This window comes from Haemorhous mexicanus, chromosome 6 (genome assembly GCF_027477595.1).
Source record: "Haemorhous mexicanus isolate bHaeMex1 chromosome 6, bHaeMex1.pri, whole genome shotgun sequence".
NCBI classification, from domain to species: Eukaryota; Metazoa; Chordata; class Aves; order Passeriformes; family Fringillidae; genus Haemorhous; species Haemorhous mexicanus.
The window spans coordinates 26,608,377-26,630,895 of NC_082346.1; the positions used below are offsets into that span (position 1 = coordinate 26,608,377).

Consider the following 22,519-nt stretch of genomic DNA (forward strand, 5'->3'; position numbering starts at 1 on the left):
CTAAAAAACCTTTAGGCTTTCCGAAAAGGGAGATTGCACTATTTTAAATAGGTGGGGCTAAACCAGAGCAAGTTATAAGCTTAATTGAAAATCTGACTTAAACCAAGGTAATTGTGGTTGTCGCACACATCTTGTTGTGTACTGAAGTTGGTTTAAGGTCTGATTATGTGATCAAGTCTCTAACGCAAACATGGTGTTAAAACTGGCATTTAGCCCTCATTAGCAGTATTTCTTTGATGAAATTTTGGTTCATTAAGAAGAGACATTATGATCTTCATATAAAAGGTAGTGCCCAACCAGTGCCTTCTGTTAAGTTCAGGTGTATGCTCTCCTCACTGTATCTTGATGCAGTCTGAAACATCTCTTCTATAGGCTCAATCAATCTCTAAAGGCTGGAAAACCTAATCAGGAGCAATCTTGATACTGATCTTAGGGGCTGTAAAGAGACCAGTGTGGTTTCCAGCTCAGAGATACACAGACACATACAAAAGAGGACAGAGATGGTGCTGAGGGCCTTATGGCTTTTGCAAGAGGTAGAGTTGGGACAGGGTAATTTGTGTAGCTGGCCAAAGGAAGAGACTACTGAAAGGTAGCAGTGAAGATGCTTGCTGCTGCAGGGAGTGCCAGCTGTTTATTCTGAGCCACTTCTTTTGCCCAGCAGGGAGATACACCAAACTAAAAAGCCAGGTTAAAGTGGTGCTGAGAATGTTGAACTCCCATCGTGGCCAAGTGTAGTGACCTTGGCCTAAGCCTGTTTATCAGAGTTCCCAGAGCCAGCAGCCAGAGCAGTGGCACCATCTGCTACAGGTCCTCCTTCTAGGGAAGGAAGGCAAAGCCCTTGATTCTCTGGCAGTAAAGGAATAGCTAATAGGACCCTGGCAGTGAAGCCTAGCTGATAAATGGCAGTGTTTAAAACCAATATGAAAAGTTATGCATTAAATTGAATGCCTGTTGATTTAACTGTGTGCAAACTGACAGCATGAAGTGGACTTTGCTGTCCAACAACCCAACCGTACAGTAGTGAAACTCTGCAGAATAGGTAGGAACATGGTCAGGAGCTTTTGATTGGTGTACTGCATATCAGCTTGGTACCATGATGCTTTTGTAGAAGTGAAATTGATCCACTCCAAGTGTGTGTGCAGAAGCTGGACTTTCTGTGTATTACAGGAACGTGGTGTTCGGGGGAAGAGAGGAAAATACAGTATTGTCAGCTCCCATCTTGGCCTGGGGGAAGCTTTGTGGTCTTCTGGTTTCTTGTCTTGAGAGCTGGCAAGCTGGCAAAGACAAGTAAGGCACACATTGGCAAGGAATACCAATCATGTACGTAGCTGTGGGGGACTTTGCCTGTTCTTTGGGAAATATGAAGATGTGTGGAAGAGGGAAAAGAGGTCAGCTTAGCTCTGTTGTGTAATAGCTGTAAATACCAAGAACACTAGACTTTTTATGGAAATTTTGACTACGAGGTCAGAAAGTCTCTCTTGCCTAGGGACTGTGCTGCTTCACAGACAGCAAAGTGTGACAGCTAATCCTCAGCCAGTATATTAGGCAGGGGATGGAGAAGCCAGAGGGACTGGCACAGTTTTAGTGACAAGTTACCATCTGTCAGTAAACTCAGAAACCTTTGTAAATCAGCATCTCACTGGAAGCTGCTTTCATGGATTATAATGCAGCACAGGACTAGCACAAAAAAATAGAAGTTGGTTACTTCTTGTAGCCTCTGTGTGTGATTTTGTTGAGCTGATTTTGTTCATCTCTCACCGTGGATCTTAACCTGGGGTGCTGTCATCCTGGCAGTCTAGCCCCAGGCCTCCAGTACACACTGATTTCCCATTGCAGCATGTCTGACCTGCAGCATCCTCTAAGCTGGGGTCTTGCTTATTCTACTGAGGCATCTCTTTACAGCAACAACAGTTTTTATATGTACATAAAACGTCTCGTTTGTGCCTGACCCATAACCAGCTACCGACTATTTGCCAGGAATCCTTTCTTCATATTATGGGACTACACCTAGTTCTGAGCCTCTCTGCAGGGTGATGGAAGTTCAGCTCTTCAGACACAGTTCCCTTGTGTCTACACAGGTCTTATTTTTTTGGTTTGGGGTCTTTTTCCCCCCACTTGCCTTGCTGTGACCACTGCACAGCACTGCTAATTCTCCACCCAGCACCATCAGGTGTGTGCAGTCCAGCAGCCATGTGGTGGTACACAGGACCATTTCAAAACTCCCAGGCCAGCTCATGAGCTATCAGCATGGTGTGGCAAAGCACTCCAGGAGGTGCCTTCCATGCTAATGCAGCCCAGAGTGCCTCTGAAGGTGGAACACAGCAGGAGGTGGGAGATCTCTATGCTGCCTTGGAGCGCACAGTGAGTGCCTGTCCTGTAACATTTCTGTATGGCACAGAGTAAGCTGGATTTGCTCTCACCCTCTTCTTGGTGAGATGTGTACTTGCAGTATTATGGTGGTTTCATTTCTGTGATTGCCTGCTGTCTTTGGTAGTGGTTGATAACCTTGTCTGTTCCTGTGAGTAGTAAGCCCTGACTTGGTGTATCTTTTGGGGAAATGCTGTGTGAGAGGTTTCCAGAGCATTGGTGGTTCCATTATACTTAGTAGCATTAGATGTAAAATTCAAGTTTGGACTTGTCATCATCAGCCACAAATGCTGTTGATGTAGTACAAGCTCTTCTGTGGAAACTTGTTAAAATATAGTCTACATCTGTCCTGGCTCCACAGTGGCTGTCAGTGAGAGGGATGTATGAAGATTATTCATAGGTAGAAAGAGAATCATTTGCAAAGAAATTAAATGTTGAATAAGGGCAGTGTCTTACTGACCATTACCTAGTGCAGGAAGTGCTTGCAGACACCACAGGGAGAATTGGCCTTTCCATTCCAGTTCTTTGTTTAGTTACTTGGACTTAGGGTAACCTGATTTTATATGCACAGTTGTATGTCTTCATTTCCTGAAAATCTCTCTGCTCCTGTTGCTGTGTCTTGGTGCTAATACTGAATTGAAATGAATGGAATATTCCAGAGTAATCTGGTAATATAGCACTCTATGTTTGCAAGGTCGTTTATGGCAATGAGCCCTTTTAATGAAAATGTGAACTGTGAGCTAGATCTGCAGTTTCTGTAGAGCAGGAATCAACACTATTCATGTTGTGGGTGTGTAATGTGTGCTGGCTTGAACACTGTCCTGTCATACTAATATTTTTTCCTTCTTTGGCATTTTAAGGGCCTTAAACTCTGGAGTTGAGTACCACTGGGACCAGCTGAATGAGAATGTCTTCACTGTGCATTCCAGCAGCAGGAGTACTGAGCGGCCCGGGTGAGTCTCCTGGGTGTTGGGTTAGAGAGACCTGACCCTTTCTGCTGTTTTTGTTAGCTCTGACATCATTTCTTTGTTCCCTTACCACTGGCAGCTTTAAATATGAATTTTGTCCCTCTTTAGTATTGCCTGGTTGGGTCACCTGGCCTTCTTCCATCAAGTGACATTCAGTGCCCAAAAGTGCCAGTGACAGTAAAGTACATGTATCATTCAGGGCCCCAATAACAGCTGTGGGAGGAACATGTAGGGCTTGATGCATCAAAAACACCATGTAAAGCAAATGGCCTTTGGAAGGTAACTGAAGAACGGGGCAGTTGGCAGAGAAAAGGGCAAATATATGGTGCCGACCCAGTGATTGATTTTCATCTTTTTAATTGCTCGTCATGGAACAGTTGTTTTTCAGTAATAAACTCTAAAAATAAAGCTAAATCCTTTGGTGTCCCCATTGGCTGTTTCAGTCTGTCCAGTGATGCCCATGTTGTTGTTCTGAACACAAGGGTGATTCTGCAGTCCATTGCTTCTTGCCATAGTGACAAGTATTTCTCTGTAAGCCAGCTGTTCTCAGCAAGAGGGTGATAGTTTTGTTTCTGAGTTGTGAGTTTCAGCATACCAAGAAAGTTGTGAGCTTGTTTACAGGGCAAATGTGTAGGCTGTCCTACAGCCTTAGTCTGATTGTAAAATAAGCAGTAGAGATTCTTTACTCTGCTGTAGGAGTGGATATTGCCACTACTTAAGTTTCTGACTCGGTCTGGTATAATGGCAGCTTGAAGACAGAAATGCTGGTCCGGAATGAACTAGCTCAAAGACAGAGCAAAAAAAGTGTAGCAGGTTTCAAAGCCTTATGAAAAAAAAGGTTGTAAATGAGGCATCCTTTCCTTGAATCTTTTTACCATTCCCAGCACTTAGGAGTCAGTTTAGAAAACAGCATTGTGGCATTGTGAAGATTCAGCTGTAGCATCATACACTTCAGCTGTTTGAGTCTGGGAAGTTAATGAGCCTTGAGGTGGTTCCTGTTGTTTGCTTTTGAGAACACAGGATTTCCCTTGTCTGACTGGAACGGGCAGAAATGCCTGCTGGAGCGCATTCATGTGCGATGCTGACAAACTAGGAAGTCCAGAGGAGGGAAAGGCTAAAGGCTACATCCATGGGAGTTAAAGCTGCCCTGCTGTGCAGGAGGTTTTGTGTGTGTTTGCTTCTGCACTGCACGTTGTGCTGCCTCCTCAACGCAGTGACCCCAAGACAGTTTTTCTGCAGGCTTAATGATGTTGCAGGGATATCGCTCTGTGCCAGTAAGACACACTGCTTCTGTGGAGGGGTGAGTGGCTTGAAACTCAAGAGACCAGTGTGTGTAAATAAGTGGGGGTCACAATTCTTTTCATCCCCATCCTCTTAGTGTCAAGCAGGTGCCTAGCTGGAGTGGAGGCAAGAAGAGCCTCTCGTTTGTGTTTCAGTCTTGCTTGGGCATGTTGCCTCCAGTGATCCTGGTCTTAATTGTTCTTCTCTCTTTTCAGAACCAGCAGAGCTACATGGAGGACAGACAGGGACATGGGCTTGATGAATGCTATAGGCCTACAGCCCCGAAATCCCCCTACCTCTGTGACATCACAAGGTACCCAGACCTTGGCGCCTCAGCTGCAGAATGCCGAGACTCAGACAGAGAGGGAGGTACAGGAGCAGGAATCCGCCTCTGCAGGGACTGGTGAAGGTAGGAGATGAATCAGTGGTTTGTCTGACACAGTTTACCTGGTGTTTCAGGAGTTTCCACATATGGTCCACATCCTGTCAGTGCATGTGGATACTCCTTTTCTCTCTTCAACAAAGATTTCTCTCGCCTAATTTGCTTGTAGCCAGGCATAGATGATTAGGAGAGTGAATCTCTGGCCATATGAATAGAAAAGTTGTCTTTTTCACATGCTTTGAGGAAAGAAATTTCATTGTTCTCCAGATCATTGTCTCTTTGTAGAATCAATTGTACTGCCTTGATTCCTCACACATCTCCTGATCTCCTAACCATCAATAAGGCTGCAAGCTGCAGGGAGCTATCCTTTCTGTCTCTGTGTTAGAGTTCAGCTTGATCCTCCAGCTTATGCCAAAGGTCTGCAGGCTTCACAAGCTCAACATTTTAATACAAAATAAAATAACTACTGTAAATCATTGTAAATCACTTCTCACAAAGCAGCTTTGAGGATACTGTTTAATTTGATTGATGAGGTTACATGATGAGTGCCCAGTTCAGCTATACAAAAATGTCTCTATTGGTTAGCAGTCCAGGAAAACTTACCGGTATGTAAGGACCTGGAAACAGCTACTGTGCAATTTCTGTACAAAGTCAGTAATCTGTTGAACACATTGATTTATCCAAGCTTCTTGTCTCAGTACTGTAACTTTGTGCTTTCATTCAGCTCTGAAGGCTTGGCTAGGTAGGGGTTGGGCAGTATGTACATAGGAAAGACAAGAGAAAATCAAGGAGACAGTTTTGAAGTTGTTGGTTCATGATAAACCTCCTTGGCTTTGCGAAGTAGCCCACAACATGCCTGTGTGTGCCTGTATGCCTGCTTGTTCTCTGTCATTCTGAAAGTTACATTTTGGTATGTGACTCTTCCACAGTTTCTGCTGTGTAGTATCCAGCATGTGTGATAAGGCTTTGTGTTTCTCTGATCTCAGCTCTTCTGTACAAAGTTAAGTGGGAAATTCCTGCCCGCTGGGGTTTCCGTCTGCTTATCTCAGCAGAGCTGAGATTAACCTCTCTGGAAGGTTAGTACAATTGATGGCGTGTAAATAAGGCTGGAGCACAGACTGTCTGGACAAGTGCTGAACTCATGGGAACTGCTTCTTCCACTGAATGTGGAACACAGACTGAGAACATGATACAGTGTGGGACCTTCTTGCATCAAGGCCATGATGGCTGATGCTGCAGGCTTTTGGAGTCAGTTAAACCAGGAGAGTTCTCCAACACTGCTTCTCTCTCCTGCTATTCTGCAATCATCTGACAGTTTCTTTATCTTGTTCTTTCTAAATTTTCAATCTCCAGATCTAGATCATAGGTGTTAACTAGACTGTTAATGAAACGTGGAAAGGGCTGTTCTTTACCAGTGCCTTGGCAGGATATCTCTACAAAGAAGAAAAACATGTAACATTTGGAAGAAAAGGAGTGTAAATAACAAGCCTAGGACGGATACTTCTCTTCATCTCTCTCTCTTGCTTGGAAGAAGATCAGCAAGTTCCACATCTGGTGCAATTTCCATCTCAGACATTGACTTACCATATGTCCCCTTGCAAATGGCCACACCTGCAAAATGAGCTCACTCCTGTCATCTATATCAGGGCCTGTAGAACAAAGGAGTTACTGCAGTTTAAACACGTGCATCAGAGATGAGCCAAGACGTTTTACCTGCTGTTGGTCAGTTCCTATGCCAGTTGCATCCTCAGTGGAAATTCCTGTAAGGGCTCAAGAATAACTTGAAACAGGGAACTGTGAGGACTATAATGGTAAGGAGGATGAAGGATCAAAAAATCAATAGTAGTACATGATAGAAGAATAGTACAAAGATCTGACACAAAGCAGAGAGACAAATTTTCTTCTCCTTTTGCCAACACTTTAGGCAGTTAGCGAGGTACTTGTGGCATTGGTGCTCTGGCTCATCTTTGTGTTTCACATTACACATGAGCATTATTGGCTGCTTGTGATGGTAAGCCAGCCATTTTCCTAGCATCATCAACTCTTGTGATGCATGTCCAGCGTGTTCCAGCAGGCAAGACTAGGTGTTGTGGTGCTTTTCTGATGGTTTGCCCACTGTATGTGCCGTAACTCTGCCTGCTGGAAGGAAAACTGTGTTTCCTAATAGCATGATCTAGAAGTCAGGGGCAAAAAGGCAAAAAAAAAAAAAAAAAAAAAAAAAAGGAAAAGAGAGAGAAGAAATGTGCTATCAGTAACTTGGGGTGTGACCCAGGGCAAATTATTAATCATCTACTAAATTGGAATTAATCTTCCCATAGTGTACAGCACACCAGAGGCTGTGGAGATTAATTAGTGTTTTGTATGGGGCTTTGAAGATGGGAATCACTATGTAAAGGCTTAGCAGCATTATCAGCAGCAGAATGGATAAATCAAGTGTGATTCTGAGTAATGTAAAGGAAAGTGGTCTAGTTATTGCCCTGCCATGAGGGGCGAAAAAGCCCTGACCAACTGACCAACCAACCAAAAAAAAAACCCTTGTAAGGTTTAAAAAAAAAAAAAAAAAAAGAAAGGCTAATGCTACCCTGAGAGTGGGTTTCTGTCCTCTGTCCTGTCAGCCCTTCTGTTGTGGGGAATTCTGGCTCAGGGCATTTCTTGCAGATATGTGCTTACTGTACAAAAAAAAAGAGAGTATGCAGAATTGCATCAGAAATCTAATTAGGTTCTGTGCGGGTATAAATAGTTTCCTTTTCTCATGCAAAGCTCTGCGGGGACTTTGCTGCTCTGATTATCTTTCTGCCTCCTTTGGAGGAGTGAGTATATGATGACTTTATTAAAGTGAATCCCTCTAATGTCTGAATCCTTCTGTTTTGCAGCAGTTAATAGAGGACTTCTGAACTCTGCTCCTGCGCCACACATAAAGGAAAGGTAGTTAGAGTTTAGAGAAAACTAGGAGAGGTACCAAGAAGTGCTTAAAACAATGTTTGAACTGTCTCCTATTTTCTTTTAAGCTGACAGACATAGTGGAAATAGTGATAGAGTTGTAACTTTGAGGCACCCTTAATTAGAAACAATCTGTTGGGCGTTATACTATGTTTTCCTTGCAAATAGACAGGCACGATGGGAGTGGGATCTGTATTCAGCTGGCAGATTGAATCTCACTTAAAACCCAACAAAAATTCCTAATGAGATTTAATGGCTCAAAGTTTTAACCTTTAAAAATTGTAATTCCCGGTCCAGACTGGGTCAGGCTGTGGCTGCCACTTGTTCAGGCTGTTGGATCTTTGGAAAACAGTGCAAGGGGCAGTAACTGCAGGGTCTGCAATTGTGCCAAAGCTGCTGCAGGCTGAGGGAGAGGGACCTCTGCAGAGCTGCAGGACACTTGTTTGATAGTGGGCCCATGCTGTCCCCTGGCTGTTGAGAGATTACCTGTCTTTCAGGTAATCCAGTTTTTAAAGAGGAAAAAAACCCAACAACAAATAACTGAAAATCAGTTGTCATCTGATTTCCTACCATCTGCATTGTCTTTCGGGCTTAAAACTCAGTGCTTGTTGTGCAAGTAGGCACATGGTACCAGTTCCAGAAATTGTAGCCATCCGAGTATTTGCTGTCACTGGATTGCTACTTTGCCTGTCTTTTGGGGGAGCAACATATGCTGTCATGCCATATACAGTTTTTAACTTGTTGGGTTGAAGTGTTTATACACCAGCCAGTATAAATTTCCATCAGTTCCAACTGCTTTCAAAGGTTGAAGCAGATTCGTTTGAGAGGGAAGAGGGTTGTAAAATGAAGGCTTGGGTTTGTGAGATTCAGTCTCTTTAAACTATTGGAGTGTAAAGACAGCACATGCAAGCAAAACTTTCCTGGTACAAGCAGAGCACCCTGGGGATACCTGAGGAGCACTTAGAAGCAATCAGTGTGCCTGCATGTGATGTAACTTATTTAATCTGAGACATTAGGAACACGTGTCCAGGGGCTGCTTGGGCAGGAATACTTTGTCCCCAGCTGAGCCTCATGAATGCTAACAAGAAGAAAGATGTTGTTTTATGTTAGCTGAACATGTTCTTGCAGTGCTGTTGTCAGATGTGACGTGACTTTTGTGTAGTTAGTGTGGAAGTGGGAACTGGGACACCAGGGATCAGCTTCCAGATCTGCTTCTCATTCTCCAAGTAGAAACGTGGGTAGATCCCTTAGCCTTTCATCTGCCTGTCCAGCTGTAAAATCTGCGTCATATGCCCTATAGAACTGCAAATTTTGGTTTCTCTTTAAAATCCTCTGAAAACCACTACCTAAGAAATAGACTTAGGTTCTAGAAGTATGTACTATGCAAGCCTTTACAGCGTGATCTACTCCAAGTACTTGGGTCTCTTGGGATTAAATTATGTGGGCTACTTTTAAACTCTCATTACAAAAGTAAGTTTCACTCACATGAATAGCCAAGGTGAGATATTACTAAGAAAATTCTTACAAGTTAAAGCAGTTGTATTTTTTCTGAGTTCTGTGGAGTTGCTTGGATTAACTACCTCAGAAAGGAAGTGTGAACATGTTTCTGGGCTTGGTTGGAAAGAAAAGTAACTGTTGTGGCATTAAGGGAGATATAATTATTCATAGCTGATTATACTGTGGTGTGCCCCTCCCTTTTCTATTCTTATGCAAGGGGTGAATTAATGTAAAAATGCTGATATTTTTATCTTTGAGCATCTGAATTAGTGGGGCAGCTCACACCTCAGAGCTATTATTTCATGTTCTCTGAAGACTTAGATATCTCTGCAGTGCTTACTGTTCTAATTTTGATGCTTTGTTTGCAAACATGGTTCCCAACTACTGCTGGTTTTACAAAGAGGAATGTTGAAAACAGAAGAAAATTCAAGACCAATGTCCGTGTATTGCACAGATACAGGGGAGTCTGTGGACTTTGCATTTCATCATGAGTATGCCATCCATGCCCAGAGATAAACAAGTTGTGCTCCCTATAGGTACTTCAGAATGCAATTCCTTTAGAAGTGGAAATACCCTCCCTTATGCCCATCTCCATCAAAACTCTGCAAGATGTTTTGCCTGCGAAGTTTTCTGTGTCAAATTCTTGTCTTGCTGGAGTAGCATAGAGGACTTTTAAAAACAGATGCATTAGCTAGGGAATATTTAGGTAAATGTTTGAGACAGCTACATTGACAGAAATCCTCTGGTCTTTGGGATAATTGCTCTCAAGAGTAATGTTTTGTTCTGTGTTTGGAAAAGATGGGAGTTTGGACCTCTGGAAAGGTCAGTTTGGTTACAGTAGAAGACATTTGTAGGAGCACAGCACTGCAGCAAGCTGATACATGTGTGGTTTACAGCATTGCTGTTGTTTTGGGTAAGTGCCTGTGTGCCCACCCTGAACCTTCACCAAATGGAAGTCAGCTTACTTCACTTGCTCTGAATACTAATGTAGTCTGCATTGGCAGCCTGGTGGAAGAATGTGTGTGGGAGTCACCAGGCAGTAGAAACGGGCTGTGTGTGAATCTGTGCTGTAGCTCAGCTCAAGGCAAATGGCACAGCAAGCTTTGCTCTGAACTAGTCAGCCAAAGTCATCGTTGAAACCTGAGAGAGGAAAAGGGGAGGACAGTCCCCAAAACAGAGGTGTTTGTTGGCTGCTTGCATGGTGAGGCTCACTTCTGGTTCTTGATGGGCTGGGAATTTCCAACATTGCTGTATCTCTGGGATCTGAAGGCTCACACCTTGCTGATTCCTGCTGTGGCATCAGCCCTTGCCTGTCTTCTAAGCAAGCAGATGCCTCAAGTGGAAATTCAGCCATGGCATATGGTAATTTAGGGGCAGGGAAGAGCAAGGGGTGCTGTGGTGAAGCATATGTTTGTAATGCGGAGGAGCATTGGCTGGCTGGGAGTCCTTGCTGTTTTGCTGTTCCAGTGCTTCTGTACTGGACTCATTTATAGTAAGTGATCTATCAAGAGCACGGTACCTGCTGTTTCAGGAGTTGTGTAGATAGGCCTGTCTGGCATGTCTCTAGACCAGGTTGCAAATCTTGGCTTTCTTAAGCTTCCACTCCAGCCTGGCCAGATGGTTGGTAATGAAGTACGACTATGCCCTCAGAAGGAAGTGATGACTGAATCCAAAACCATGCTTCTCAGACCTTCCACTTCGTTCTGCTCATGATTAATGTTTCAATATCCCTTGGCATGCATGTTTTTCACACTGGAGTTTTCCAATATAATAGCTGCCTGTGTCCTCAGTCTTTGTACTGGTCAGCCAAGTTCCTACTTCATGCATCAGCCACATCCTGAATAGGATTTCTAGAGTTCTTGCTAGAGTTGTGGGTCAGGCTGTGTCCAGGGGGTATTCTTGCTCACTCATCTTAGGCTGTGCTGCAGATTCTCTTGTGGTTACAGGTGTCTTTGGTTCCACTGATGCTCTACTCAAGGGGCTAGGTATAGTGCATGTAGCAGGTTTACTGCATTCCTAGCAGGAATCTACTTACACTACTGGTGAGATGTAAATTTGCCCTGAATGTCCATAATATTTCTGCAGGAGGACAGTATGTCAGCAGACTTACTTGAGGATGAAATTGTGTCCTGTGGTGGGGGATGCTGGCAGTGCTTGATGCGAGTACCACTGAGCCCATGAGAAAAGGGAACAAGCTGTCACTGACTGACTGCATGACGTCTCCTTAGTGCCATGGTGTGGACTTTGCTGAGTATCTTAGCTCCCATGCTGGATACATGGTCATCCAGTCATTTAGGTTGGAGAACACCTCCAAGATCATCAAGTCCAACCTTTGGCCAAACACCACTATGTAACTAAACTGTAGCACTAATTGTCATGTCCAGTCATTTATTGACTAGTTCCAGGAATTGTGACTCCACCACTTCCCTAGGCAGTTAAAATGAGTAACCACTGTCTCAGTGAAAAAAAATACTTCCTAATGTCCACTCTGGACCTCTTCTGGTGCATCTTGAGGCCATTTCCTCTTATCCTGCTGCTGATTAACTGGGAGAAGAGATTGGCTGCACCTCCCTTCAGGTAATTGTAGGGAGTGATAAGGTCTCCCCTGACCCTGCTTTTCTCCAGGCTAAACAGCCCCAGCTTCCTCAGCTGCTCTTCTTATGACCTGTGCTCCAGACTCTTCACCAGCATCATTGCCCTTCTCTGGATGTGCTCCAGTACCTCAGCGACCTTTCTTGTGAGGGGCCCAGAACTGGTCACAGGGTTCAAGGCATGGCCTCACTGGTGCTGAGTACAGGGAGACAATCTGCCCTGATCCTGCTGGCCCCACTATTGCTGATATAGACCATTATGCCACTGGCCTTCTTGGCCACCTGGACACACACTGGATCATGCTCAGCCACTGTTGACCAGCACCCCTGGGTCCTTTTCTTCTGAGCAGCTTTCCAGCCCCCCTTCCCCCAGCCTGTAGTCCCACCTGGGACTGTTGTGACTCAGGGGCACCTTGTTGATCCTCACGCAATTGGTCTTTGCCCTTGACCTAGCCTGTCCAGATCCCTCCTCAGACCCTTTCTACCCTCCAGGATACCAACACTCCCAACCAACTTACTGTCAACTGTGAACTTACTGAGAGTGCGCTAGAATCCCCTCATCCAAATCATGGATAAAGACATTAAACTCCACAGCACCAAGTATTTTTGTTTTCCTAGTCAGTGTGGCATTTCGGTTTTTATTGTGTTTTAACTCCTCCCTGCATCTAGCCTTGTTGACATTTGTGTTCATTTCCTTGGTGCCAGGAGAGCTCACGGCTTTCTCCTCAAATCAGCACTGTGATAGCTTCATAGAGGTGGGAGTGAGATTTATTTCTTTAATAAGAATCAGCAAGATCCCACTGTGGAATGTTTCTAGCAGTTTATTATTACAGATTGTTCTCCCCAAATGCTCCGGGTAGGGTTGGTAGTAAAAGGAGGATGTTGAGAAACTGAACTGGAATGAACTTCCCTGTCATGGTGTTTTAATCTTCTACATGGACAATTCTTCAGTGAGGTTTTGTTCTCCTGAAGTAATCTTGAGCAACCAAGGTATCTGACTATGGTTCTCTCAGAGCTCACTACAGCCTGACAATAAAGGGAAGCCTCAGAGTTAAGAGTAGACAAAGACTGTAGGTCTTGAGATGGTTTTTTGTATTCCTCGAAAGATATCAGTCAAGGGGAGCAGGAGCTTACACACTTGATCATAGCTAATGTGGAAGACCATGTTCTGTAGCTGCTGTCTGCTGTTGGCCAGCTTCTTATGTCCTCCCTAGATTGACACTGGGGACATTACCAGTGTGTCATCTGCCTTCTTCTCAAACAGGAGAAGTAGGAAAAGCCATGGGGTTCTTTAACACCGTGGTGAACTGTTTGGTTTATTGCAGTGCAAAGGGAGGTTTCTCTTTCTGTCCCCATGGGGCTGGCAGGCTTATCTCTACAGCTGCAATAAAGCATCCTGCCTCTTTGACTACTACCCTTTCCCCCGTCTTTATGGCTAGATAAGAGCTGCTTTTCCAATGCTTGGACATGCAAGTCTCTGAGAGTTACCTGTGGAAGTGACCAAGATTTTCTTGACAGAATTTGGTGCCTTTGTTTGACACTTAACCAAGTGGCAAGTTGTGGAAACAAAATACTGGGCTCTGTCTGGAATAGAATCTATCTTCTGTCCCAGCACACGCACACTGCATGATGCAACTACTCAGCATGCTTTATTTTGTGTCGTAGTTTGCCTTTGTGCACCAGAGTTGCTTCTTCTTTCTTTTGCAGGCGAAGGTCCAGAATATGGGGCCAGTGGGGAGGATGCCCTGAGCAGGATTCAAAGGCTGATGGCAGAAGGTGGCATGACTGCCGTGGTTCAGCGGGAGCAGAGCACCACCATGGCGTCCATGGGCGGCTTTGGCAACAACATCATTGTAAGCCACCGGATCCACCGCAGCTCTCAGACTGGCACAGAGCCCACAGGAGCTGAGGGCACGTCAGCACAGCAGTCCACCTCTCAGCAGCTGGGCACAGAGCTGGAGGGACGGATCCTGTCAGAGTCCGTGCAGCTGCCGGAGCGTGGCCTGAGCCCACGGACAGCCCCTAGTGGGAGTGAAGGACAAAGCGCTGGTGACCTGGATCTGCCAGGGCAGGCCCAGTCCTCCATGGACACCGAGGGACCAATTGAATACAGTGACCTAACTAACAATAACCATCTTCCTGACAGTACCAACTTCTATAGTAATGACAGCACCAGTGGGGAGTCGCGGAACAGGTAGAGATTGAGTTGTGTGTTGGTGCTACCCTTGTACTGCTCAGCAGAGACCTGTACCTCACAGCTGGCCAGGAGCTGGAAGAGCAGGGATGGGTGGCTCTAGCAGGATGCTTGTGGTTCAGAGGGCTTCTCTATCCTGGGTGATCGGGGAAGGGATAAGAATTGCAAGGGAAGCCATGGGAAAGAAAGCATACTTAACTTCCAACATTCCCACTGCTGAGGAGTTAACAGGAATACAAACCACACTTGCTGCACATCAGCCGAATTTTGAAGCCCCATGGCATCTCCTGAGCTAAGCCCTGAAACTTGGTGTGTCATCCTTTGTAAAGCCTTTTTCCTTTCCTTTTTCCTGCCCTTTTTTACCTATGGAGCTGATCAGTAGAGTGAAGAAAGGGAAGGGGGCCTGTAGCATCCTTCTGGAGACAGGCAGTACTGGGCAAACCCAGGCGTGATGCTCCAGCTCTGCTGCTGGAGTGGAGGAGTCTTCCAGGCCACAGTCCCTCTCCATAGCACAGCACTGCTCCCCCAGAGTGTGGTGTTCTGACACCAGTCCTGCCTATGCTGTGGTTTTTTTCTGGGAAGAACTGGCCTTCACCAGAATATGCATGGATCAAGATATGCTCACAGGTGGAATCTTTCCTTTTTAGTGTTAGTTTAGGACTTGGCAGGAACCGAAGCAGAGATGCCATATGGATGGGTAGAGGGACAAGGGCTACTGCTCTCTAGTCTGGATGCAGTTCTCACAAGGATGTTCTAAGCTGTGCCAATATTAACATGAATGAGCCATCCCAGTGGTTTCTTGGTGCCAGGACTGAGCTGCACATCCTTGACACGGGGCAGGAAGTCTCTTTTCAGCTCCAGGCCAGGGTGTGAGGTATGGGTCTGTGATGTAAGGTGTTGCATGTGAAATCTTGACCTTGTACATGTAGTTTCTAGTGGAGAAGTCAAGGCTCTGATACTTTGTTTTTAGTCTCAAATGTGATTTTCCTTTTCGTTTGTAACTCTCCATCCCTAGCAGGCTTATGGAGGAAGTACGGGGAGAGTGTGAGTGCTGACGAGGGAAACACCAAAGATCAATGTCATTAAAATATGACAAACCCTTGCTTGACCTCCTGTCTTCATTTGTGTGATGGTTGTCTCTGTCTTCGGCCTTGGGAATAGATGCATCCATCTCAGAAGCTCTTGGCAGCATGCAAATGTCAGATGATGACCACCCCCTTCCCCGGAGGAAAGCAGACTCAGCCTGAGTTGAAAGTCCAAAACTGGGAAACAAGGAGGTGCATTTGGGAGGTCTTACTTGCAAATCGCATTTTAACCAGTCTGGAGATGAGCAGGCACCTCTGCATTTCCCATCACTCAAGTACTGCACTAAGGAGAAAGAAGAGCATTTCACCTATCCTGTGTAAAAAGCTGTGTAGAGGTGCAGCACTGAACATCTTGGGCAAGCAGAGAATGGTCTGTCTTGCTGACCCCTTGATGCAGAAGAGGGTTGCAGTATCTAGCTGTTCTGGATCAAGGAATGCACACTCCTCTGTTACCACTGTGGTGTGAGGGATGTTTCCAGTGCTGTCTGAGCACCTGCCAGCGGTTGCTGTGCTTCTGCCCAGCTCCTCTAGATTCTCTGCTGCTAAGACATTACAATAAATAAGTCTGTCATTAGGCAGCACTCAAGCTCCCAGTCAGAAGAGTCTGTTAGAGAACATTAAGCAAATCTTCCCTTAAATCAGAGCCTGGAGATGAACCTTAAATCAAATCAGTTGCTGCCAGACCTCATTGCTGAGTGTTAATGAGGCTCTGAAACCTGCCCCAAGCCAACCACATCCCTGATCTGACAGGAGAGCAGCCTGAAAAATGGGATTCCCTTGTGTGGCAAGGAAGGTTTCATGCATCTCTGTTTTGCCTTACTGTGGAAGAGCCTGATGATGTGCTGGCAGTTGAGAGCCAGAAGAGCTATGTCTCAGATGGACAGACAAGGCAGTGCAGGTCTAGACAGAGCTGTTTATTGCTCTTCTTGAAAACAAACTGAAACAGAACCTGGGAAAAAAACTGCTTCAGCTCAGCCTGACATCATTTCTTCTCTCTCCCTGCATGATTCCTGGAAGAATCTTGAGGCGCATTCTTGGTAGATGTATTGCAGAGCATTTATAGATATCCATTTTCAGAATGAGACAAGCTATCTACAGAAAAATTTCCATCTCAGTTGGAGAAGTGTCTTCTGGGCTGCCTCACCCAGAAGGTGTTAGCAGATTCTCAAAGCCTGGCGTGCACTGTTGCTGGGTGCTGTGGCCAGGCTGCTGTGCAGAGGCCTGAAGCCTGCTCTGCTGATGGCTTCCCCTTGGTCCAGACCTGCCCCCACTGGAAACTGTGGCAGAGCAGGGAGTGAGCTCCAGTGGGAGCCAGAGCAAACCACAGCCACTGTCTTTGCCATTGGCATGGGACATCTCTGAAGCTCTAAAGCACTTTTCCATTCAAGACTTGAAGGGGGATGCTCTTCCTGATGAGGAAGAGTGAAGGCCTGGTCAGAGCAGGCAGCTTTGTAGCCCTGGGCAAAAGGCTCCTCACAGTGGAGCCTGACTGCAGCCTGCATTCCTACAGGCTTTAAGCAGGAGCTGTGGACACAGTGGGTGTGGACATCCCACTGTGCTGAATCTTCTGGTGCTGCCTTGGACATGCTTTTTAGATGACCTGCTGTTGCTGCACAGCTGAGCAGGTACCCTCAGTGGTGATGGGCTAATGTGTACAGAGAGCAGTGTTTTTCTTTTGAGTTTCAGACCTAGGAAAGCTCAGATTATCCCAGCCTGAGACCTGATGGAGCTACGTGGGTGAATGGGTGAGAAGAAGAGGGAACAGAAGGGAAAATTGAGCCCACTTAGGCAATGGGCTCACCCACACCCAGCCCAATGCAATTTATTATGTCTCCCATGCTTCTTGTGGGACGAAAGTCTTTATCTGCTTTGGACTACCCTGCTCCAGCCCAGCAGTTTTCCTCAGTTGTTTCAGGCAGGGCTGATCTAACTTTATCTTCAAGCAATACCCCTGAATCTGCATGGTGACCTGAGGCCTGGAGCCCTGCATAGAAGAGCAGGCAGTGGGATTGCCCACGCCAGGGGCAGCAGCACCGAGCTCAGGGCTCCTTCCCCAAGCCTTGCAACTTTACCTGCTTATTGCAGTGTGACAATGCAGCACTGAGGCAAATGCAGTGCCAGGAGCAACATGGAAATTCAACAAGAGCTGCTTCAGGAAACCAAACCAGAGCTATGCATACTTGCTGGCCCAATTTAGGAGGCAAAGTGAGAGCTTTGCTGCGTAGGAGCAGGAAATAATCTTAAAAAGTGAAAGCTTTTCTCAGCTGTAGACTGTCAGGAGCCTTTAAATGTGCTAACAAAATCCTGGGAAAAGGAGAAATACAGTGCAGAGAATTTTATTTAGCTTTCAAAAGGCTCTTTTGATAAAGTCCCTCACAAGAGGCTATTAAAGAAACTTAGTCACCTCAAGGGTGAGGGGTAGAGTCCTCCTGGAGATAGAAGCTGTGGGAATTGGAGTCAAAAGTAAGAACCATTTTTTGGCATGGAATGAGATTAATGGTGGGTTGGTTGGGTTCAGTAGGAGCCAGTGTTCTCTAAAAGCCCTAATGAGCTGAAAGAGGAGGGAACAGCTGATGATGCAAGATTATTTAGGTTAGCTAGGAAAGGAGAATGTGCCAGAAACCTGGGCCAGTGGGAGGAGGTAGGGGTTGGAGCTTCTGTGCTGGAAGGGGACTTTTTGTATGAATCCATCACAGATGGAAACTTGCATGGGGGCTGCTGAAGCCAGTGAATGCTCCAGCATTCCGGGGCCTGGACTACACCAGAGGGTGAGCACTGCCTAGAGGGAGACCTGGGATCCCAGAGAAGGGTACTGAAGCCCTGGCAGGTGGTACATTGAAGTGGTGATGCCTGCTTGTTCTTGTGAGTCCTGGGTTTTTTGCCCTCACTCCTTGGCTTATCTATTGCTTCATCTCCAAGTACTTTATTTGACCCACTCAGAAGTCCCTCCCCACATGTGGCTGCTGTGGGGTGACTTTGTAGCTGGGTGGTGCTGGGACCCCAGCTGTATGTGACCACCAGGAGATGTGCTGGGCAGGAACAAGAGGCAGGGACCTGGTCACAGCTGTGTGTGTGGGGAGTCTGTCCCATTACTACTGATGCCAAAGCCAAGCCTCGTAACTGGTTCCTCCAGTTGCTGCTCAGTCTGCTGGCTAGGGAGTAGTTGCCCTCTCTGCTCAATCCTAATCTGTCAGAGAAGTTATTTTTCAACAGGAAAAAGCAAATTAATTAAAGTGTGCAGCATGAGAGCCATCCACCACTAACTGGGATCTCAGTGTGCAGTGCATAAATATCATGCCATCGCCACTCCTGCATTGAGGGGGTCCTCAGCACACAAGGGAGCTGGAAGGCAAAGCAGTCTTTCCAGCTGCCACTCTCTGCCAGCCAATTAATGCCCATGTCCTTCTCCCCTCATCCCCAGGAGAAGAGGCCTCTCCCCCCTCCCTGCCCGGCTCCTGCCGCAGTAACAGGCAGGAAGCCCATACGGCCACTCCGTGCACTCCGCTAAGCACGAGGATTTGTTTTCCCCACAGCATCTCGAGCAGAAGTGCCTCTCATCTGCTCCCAGTGAGCTCCCTCGGCTCCTCTTTGTTTTGCCTTTCAAGCAGTTGTTGATGGCATGTGGCACCAGTAGGAGCTGGCAGGGATCAAGCTTCTTCCCCAGCATGCTGGCCCTGGGCATCTGCTCTTTCTGCCAGGAGCCAGCATCCCATAGAGGAAGGACACTGTGAGGCTTCCCCTTTGCCTCTCATCTGGAAATCAATATGCTGCTGCTTGGTCTCCAAGCATCCACCTTCTGTGCCAGTGCAGGCCAGGCTCCTCCAGTTCGGTGGTACCACAGAGGAGGCGCTGGGGGTCCCATGCAAGCTGCTTAAATAACTCAGGAGGACAGGCAAAGTGTGAGCAATGGCAGATGTGAGCACAGCAGGGAGCAAATGCCACCGCTGGAAAAGGCAGCCAGACACAGAAGTCTCCAGGAGGACCTGTTGCTGAAACTGGACCAGTGTGTATGTGGAGAGTTGCCACTGGTCTCTGCCACCCCACTGAGCCTTCACTTCAGCTGTGGCTGGCCAGCCAGTGAGCTTCAGGCACATGGATTTTGGCAGCTGCTGAGGTTTGCCTTTCTGTCCTTGCATCCTGCCCTGCTTCAGCTTGTCTGGTGGAGTTGGTCTTTGGAGTCCCTGCTCTTTCCAAGCTCAGGAAAACCCGAAGCCCCCTGGCCTTTCATCCTTATCCTCTGAGCTCCCAGCTCTTCAGCTAGGAGCTCTTCAGCTTCACAGAGGATGGGGTAAATAGCAAACACTGCAAAAACATGAGATGTGGTCATTTAGGCTTGGTTCTTTCTGTTTCTTAGGCTCATCTTCATGGCCTTTTCCTAGAGTTTAATGCTGGACCCCTGATACCATCACAGCTATTAAAGCCTGTCCCTCAATCCCCAGCTCAATAATACAGTAATAGCCTGATAGGATCAGGAGCTGGCTCTGATGCAGACGGACTCCAGCCCCTTCTCCAGCACAGTGTGGGGCACTGCCACCCTGCTGCAGGGAAACTTTAATTTGTAGATTACCTGTTTTCACTGCAGACTTTGGGCATGGGGGGATGAGCAAGTGGTGATTGTTGGCTGCTGATCAGGCACTGCTGAGAGCCCTTTGCTGGCTGGTACCCAAGCCCAGCTTCTCTCCTTCCCCTGGGTCCTTGTCAAACTCCCCCAGGGTGTTGTGGTCGTGGCTTTGCCCTTTCCCTGGGGGTCATTATCTCTGGGTTTGCTCATCCAGCCAGACAGGGCCACACCCCACCCAGGGGTCCACGCTTGGGCAGGGGCCATAAACTCCTTCCCCCTCCAGCCTCTGGCAGAATTAGAAAAGGTTTAGAGGGGCTAATGAAGACTGACTGGCTGCTGCCGGGGAGGCTGATACTAAAACTGTTTAAGTGCTACAGCAGTACAGAGGATTGTACTTATCTGCCTGCCCACTGCAAAAGTTCCCATGGAAGCCCTGCCAGCAGCCCTCTGTTAATCACCTACATCAAAGGAAATGCTAATTAAAACAATTATTTAGGGAGGGACTGAGGCTGGTCCTGCTGCATTGCTGGGCGGGGGGACAAGCACAGCCATTAAACAGCAGTTTTAGGGCTCTGGTACCTAGTGTGACTGGAAATAACAAGTGATAACTGAGAAGGACAAAATTTTTTTCATGCATAGGAAGCACCTGGGCCGCGGGTCGTCCCAGTCAAGGAGGACAAGATCTGAGCATGCAAAAGCAACAGTAACCTGGCACAAGATGCTGCCCTGCACCCGGCCTTTCCCACCCACAATGTGGGAGTAAACATCTTGCTCCACAAACTCTTTATTTCAGTGTCACGCAAGCTCCTCTGGCTCTTGGTAGGGGGTTGGGGCTGCTCCCTGCAGAGCTGCAGCCCCAGGCTGAGTGCTGGGCAGCGCTCAGGGTGCAGTGACCCAGGAGAAGCCCTGGAGATGGGTTTGCTCCGGAGGAGCTGAGGATGGCTAAGCCCAGCATTGCTTTTGTGATGAGATCTCAGATTTGGTTGACAAAGGTAGCTGTGTTGGCATAATATGCTTAGGCTCCTGTAAGGTATTTGACATAATACTTCCTGACAGCCTGATCGGAAATTAGCCCTATGCAGCGCTCTGTGGGTTTAATGCAGCTAAGTGCAAGGCCGTATGTTTGGGGAGGCAGAATGTAGGTCGCAGCAGAGAGACAGGGATGCATGGCACCAGCAGCCAGGAGAAGGTCAGGGCACCCACAGCACCACTGGGGCTTGTCCCACACAGGGACTGAGCTCATTCCCTACAAGTTACTTTGGAAATTAAACTTGAGAAATTGCTCAGTTAAAACCCTGCCAGGCCTCCAAGGTGCCACAAAAGAGCCAGCTCAGGGATACCAGCAGTCAGAAAACCACCAGTGAGCAGAATTCCCATCCAGGTCCCACGTGCTGCTCCTTGCCTCCATGCTGTCAGTTCCTGCAGGGTTCAGCAGGATGGGACACCACCTTTCCCCTGGGTTTCTTTAGGCTCCTGCCTCCTGTTTCCTTCCCTACCATTTGGCTCTTACCCCTGCCTAGGTGGTTTTCTCTAGCAAGATCTCCTGCATTTTGTTTCCTCCCTCTCTGGAACATTATTTATCTTATGCTCGTTAGTGAGCATGGGCTTTCCTTCCTAGGAGAACTGCTCCCCACAAAGGTAATGGGACTAATGGGAGCAGGGTGTTCTTGATGCTTGCCAGGATTCAGATCCATCCTCCACGGGGGTCACTCACTGGTCATTTGAAGCTCTGCCTTTGGGCAGACCCACCCTGCATGGAACTCCTCAATGCTGCCAGCCCCAGCCCCAGTAGCTGCACAAATGTTAGCTTAAGGAATAGCAAACAGCCCTGAAACTGCTGAGGTTCCTCCCACCTCGAGCAGCCCTTGCTCTGTCTTCATCATGGCTGTTTAAGGCTGTCCAGATGGCCTAATGTACCTCATCAAAGTACAATTTGTATCGCAGTGCGCAGCTATTTGAAGCATGCCAGCTTGGGGCTGGCAGTAACACTTTGGCCAGTGGCACATCTGCCTCAGTTCATTGGGGAGGTGATGGATGGAGGCGCTGTGATCTGTAGCCCACTGTGGGAAGGCCGCCCCAGGTGAGGGAACAGGGGTGGCTTTTGCATGACAGATGTGGGCTGGTTCTTGTTGGGTCTCCCCGAGGCATTGGCAGCTACTGCTGTAGGGGTGGTTGGAGATGAAACAGGTTCCATCCTTTGGGAAACAGCTGGAAAAGCACTTTGAGCCCGGCAGGAGCATGGGGTTTATCTTGCAGCTCCACTGGTTTAGTGTGAACCCTTTGCTGCAAAGGTTGTTCCTTCCTGCTGGCATCTTCAGCTATTTGGAGGAAATTTATTAAGCACTGCTTTGCTTTGCTTGCACTCTCTGGACAGGCTCTGTGTGCTGCAAGGGTTCTCATGCAGCCTTCCTCACAAGGCTGATGAGCTCCTGCTCCACAGCTAATGTGGGAGAGGTCTTGACTTCTATGCTGGGGTTGCTGCAAGGTTTCCAGGCCAGGTCTCAGGCCCTGAATGGGTGAAAAAAGTAAATTTTCATAAAGTAGTTTTACCTTTCAAACAAATAAGACTACAGTTGCTTACTTTCCTCTTTTGAAATACTATCGCTACAATAATGCTTCTTTAAATTTTAGTCATACAACCTGTTTAGGGTCA

At 47.0% G+C, this 22,519-nt stretch overlaps 1 protein-coding gene across 5 annotated transcripts in view; it reads left to right on the plus strand.

Moving 5' to 3' along the window:
* The window catches only part of AMBRA1 (autophagy and beclin 1 regulator 1), a 128,411-nt gene extending 113,089 nt beyond the window's left edge, over nucleotides 1-15,322 (plus strand). For all 5 annotated transcript variants that reach the window (XM_059849388.1, XM_059849387.1, XM_059849390.1 and 2 more), the window contains 3 exons: nucleotides 3,228-3,320; nucleotides 4,832-5,025; nucleotides 13,734-15,322. In XM_059849388.1, coding sequence (XP_059705371.1) covers nucleotides 3,228-3,320; nucleotides 4,832-5,025; nucleotides 13,734-14,224 — 778 coding nt within the window. In that variant the 3' untranslated portion in view covers nucleotides 14,225-15,322. The remainder of the gene's footprint in view (nucleotides 1-3,227; nucleotides 3,321-4,831; nucleotides 5,026-13,733) is intronic.
* The last annotated feature ends 7,197 nt before the right edge of the window (nucleotides 15,323-22,519 follow it).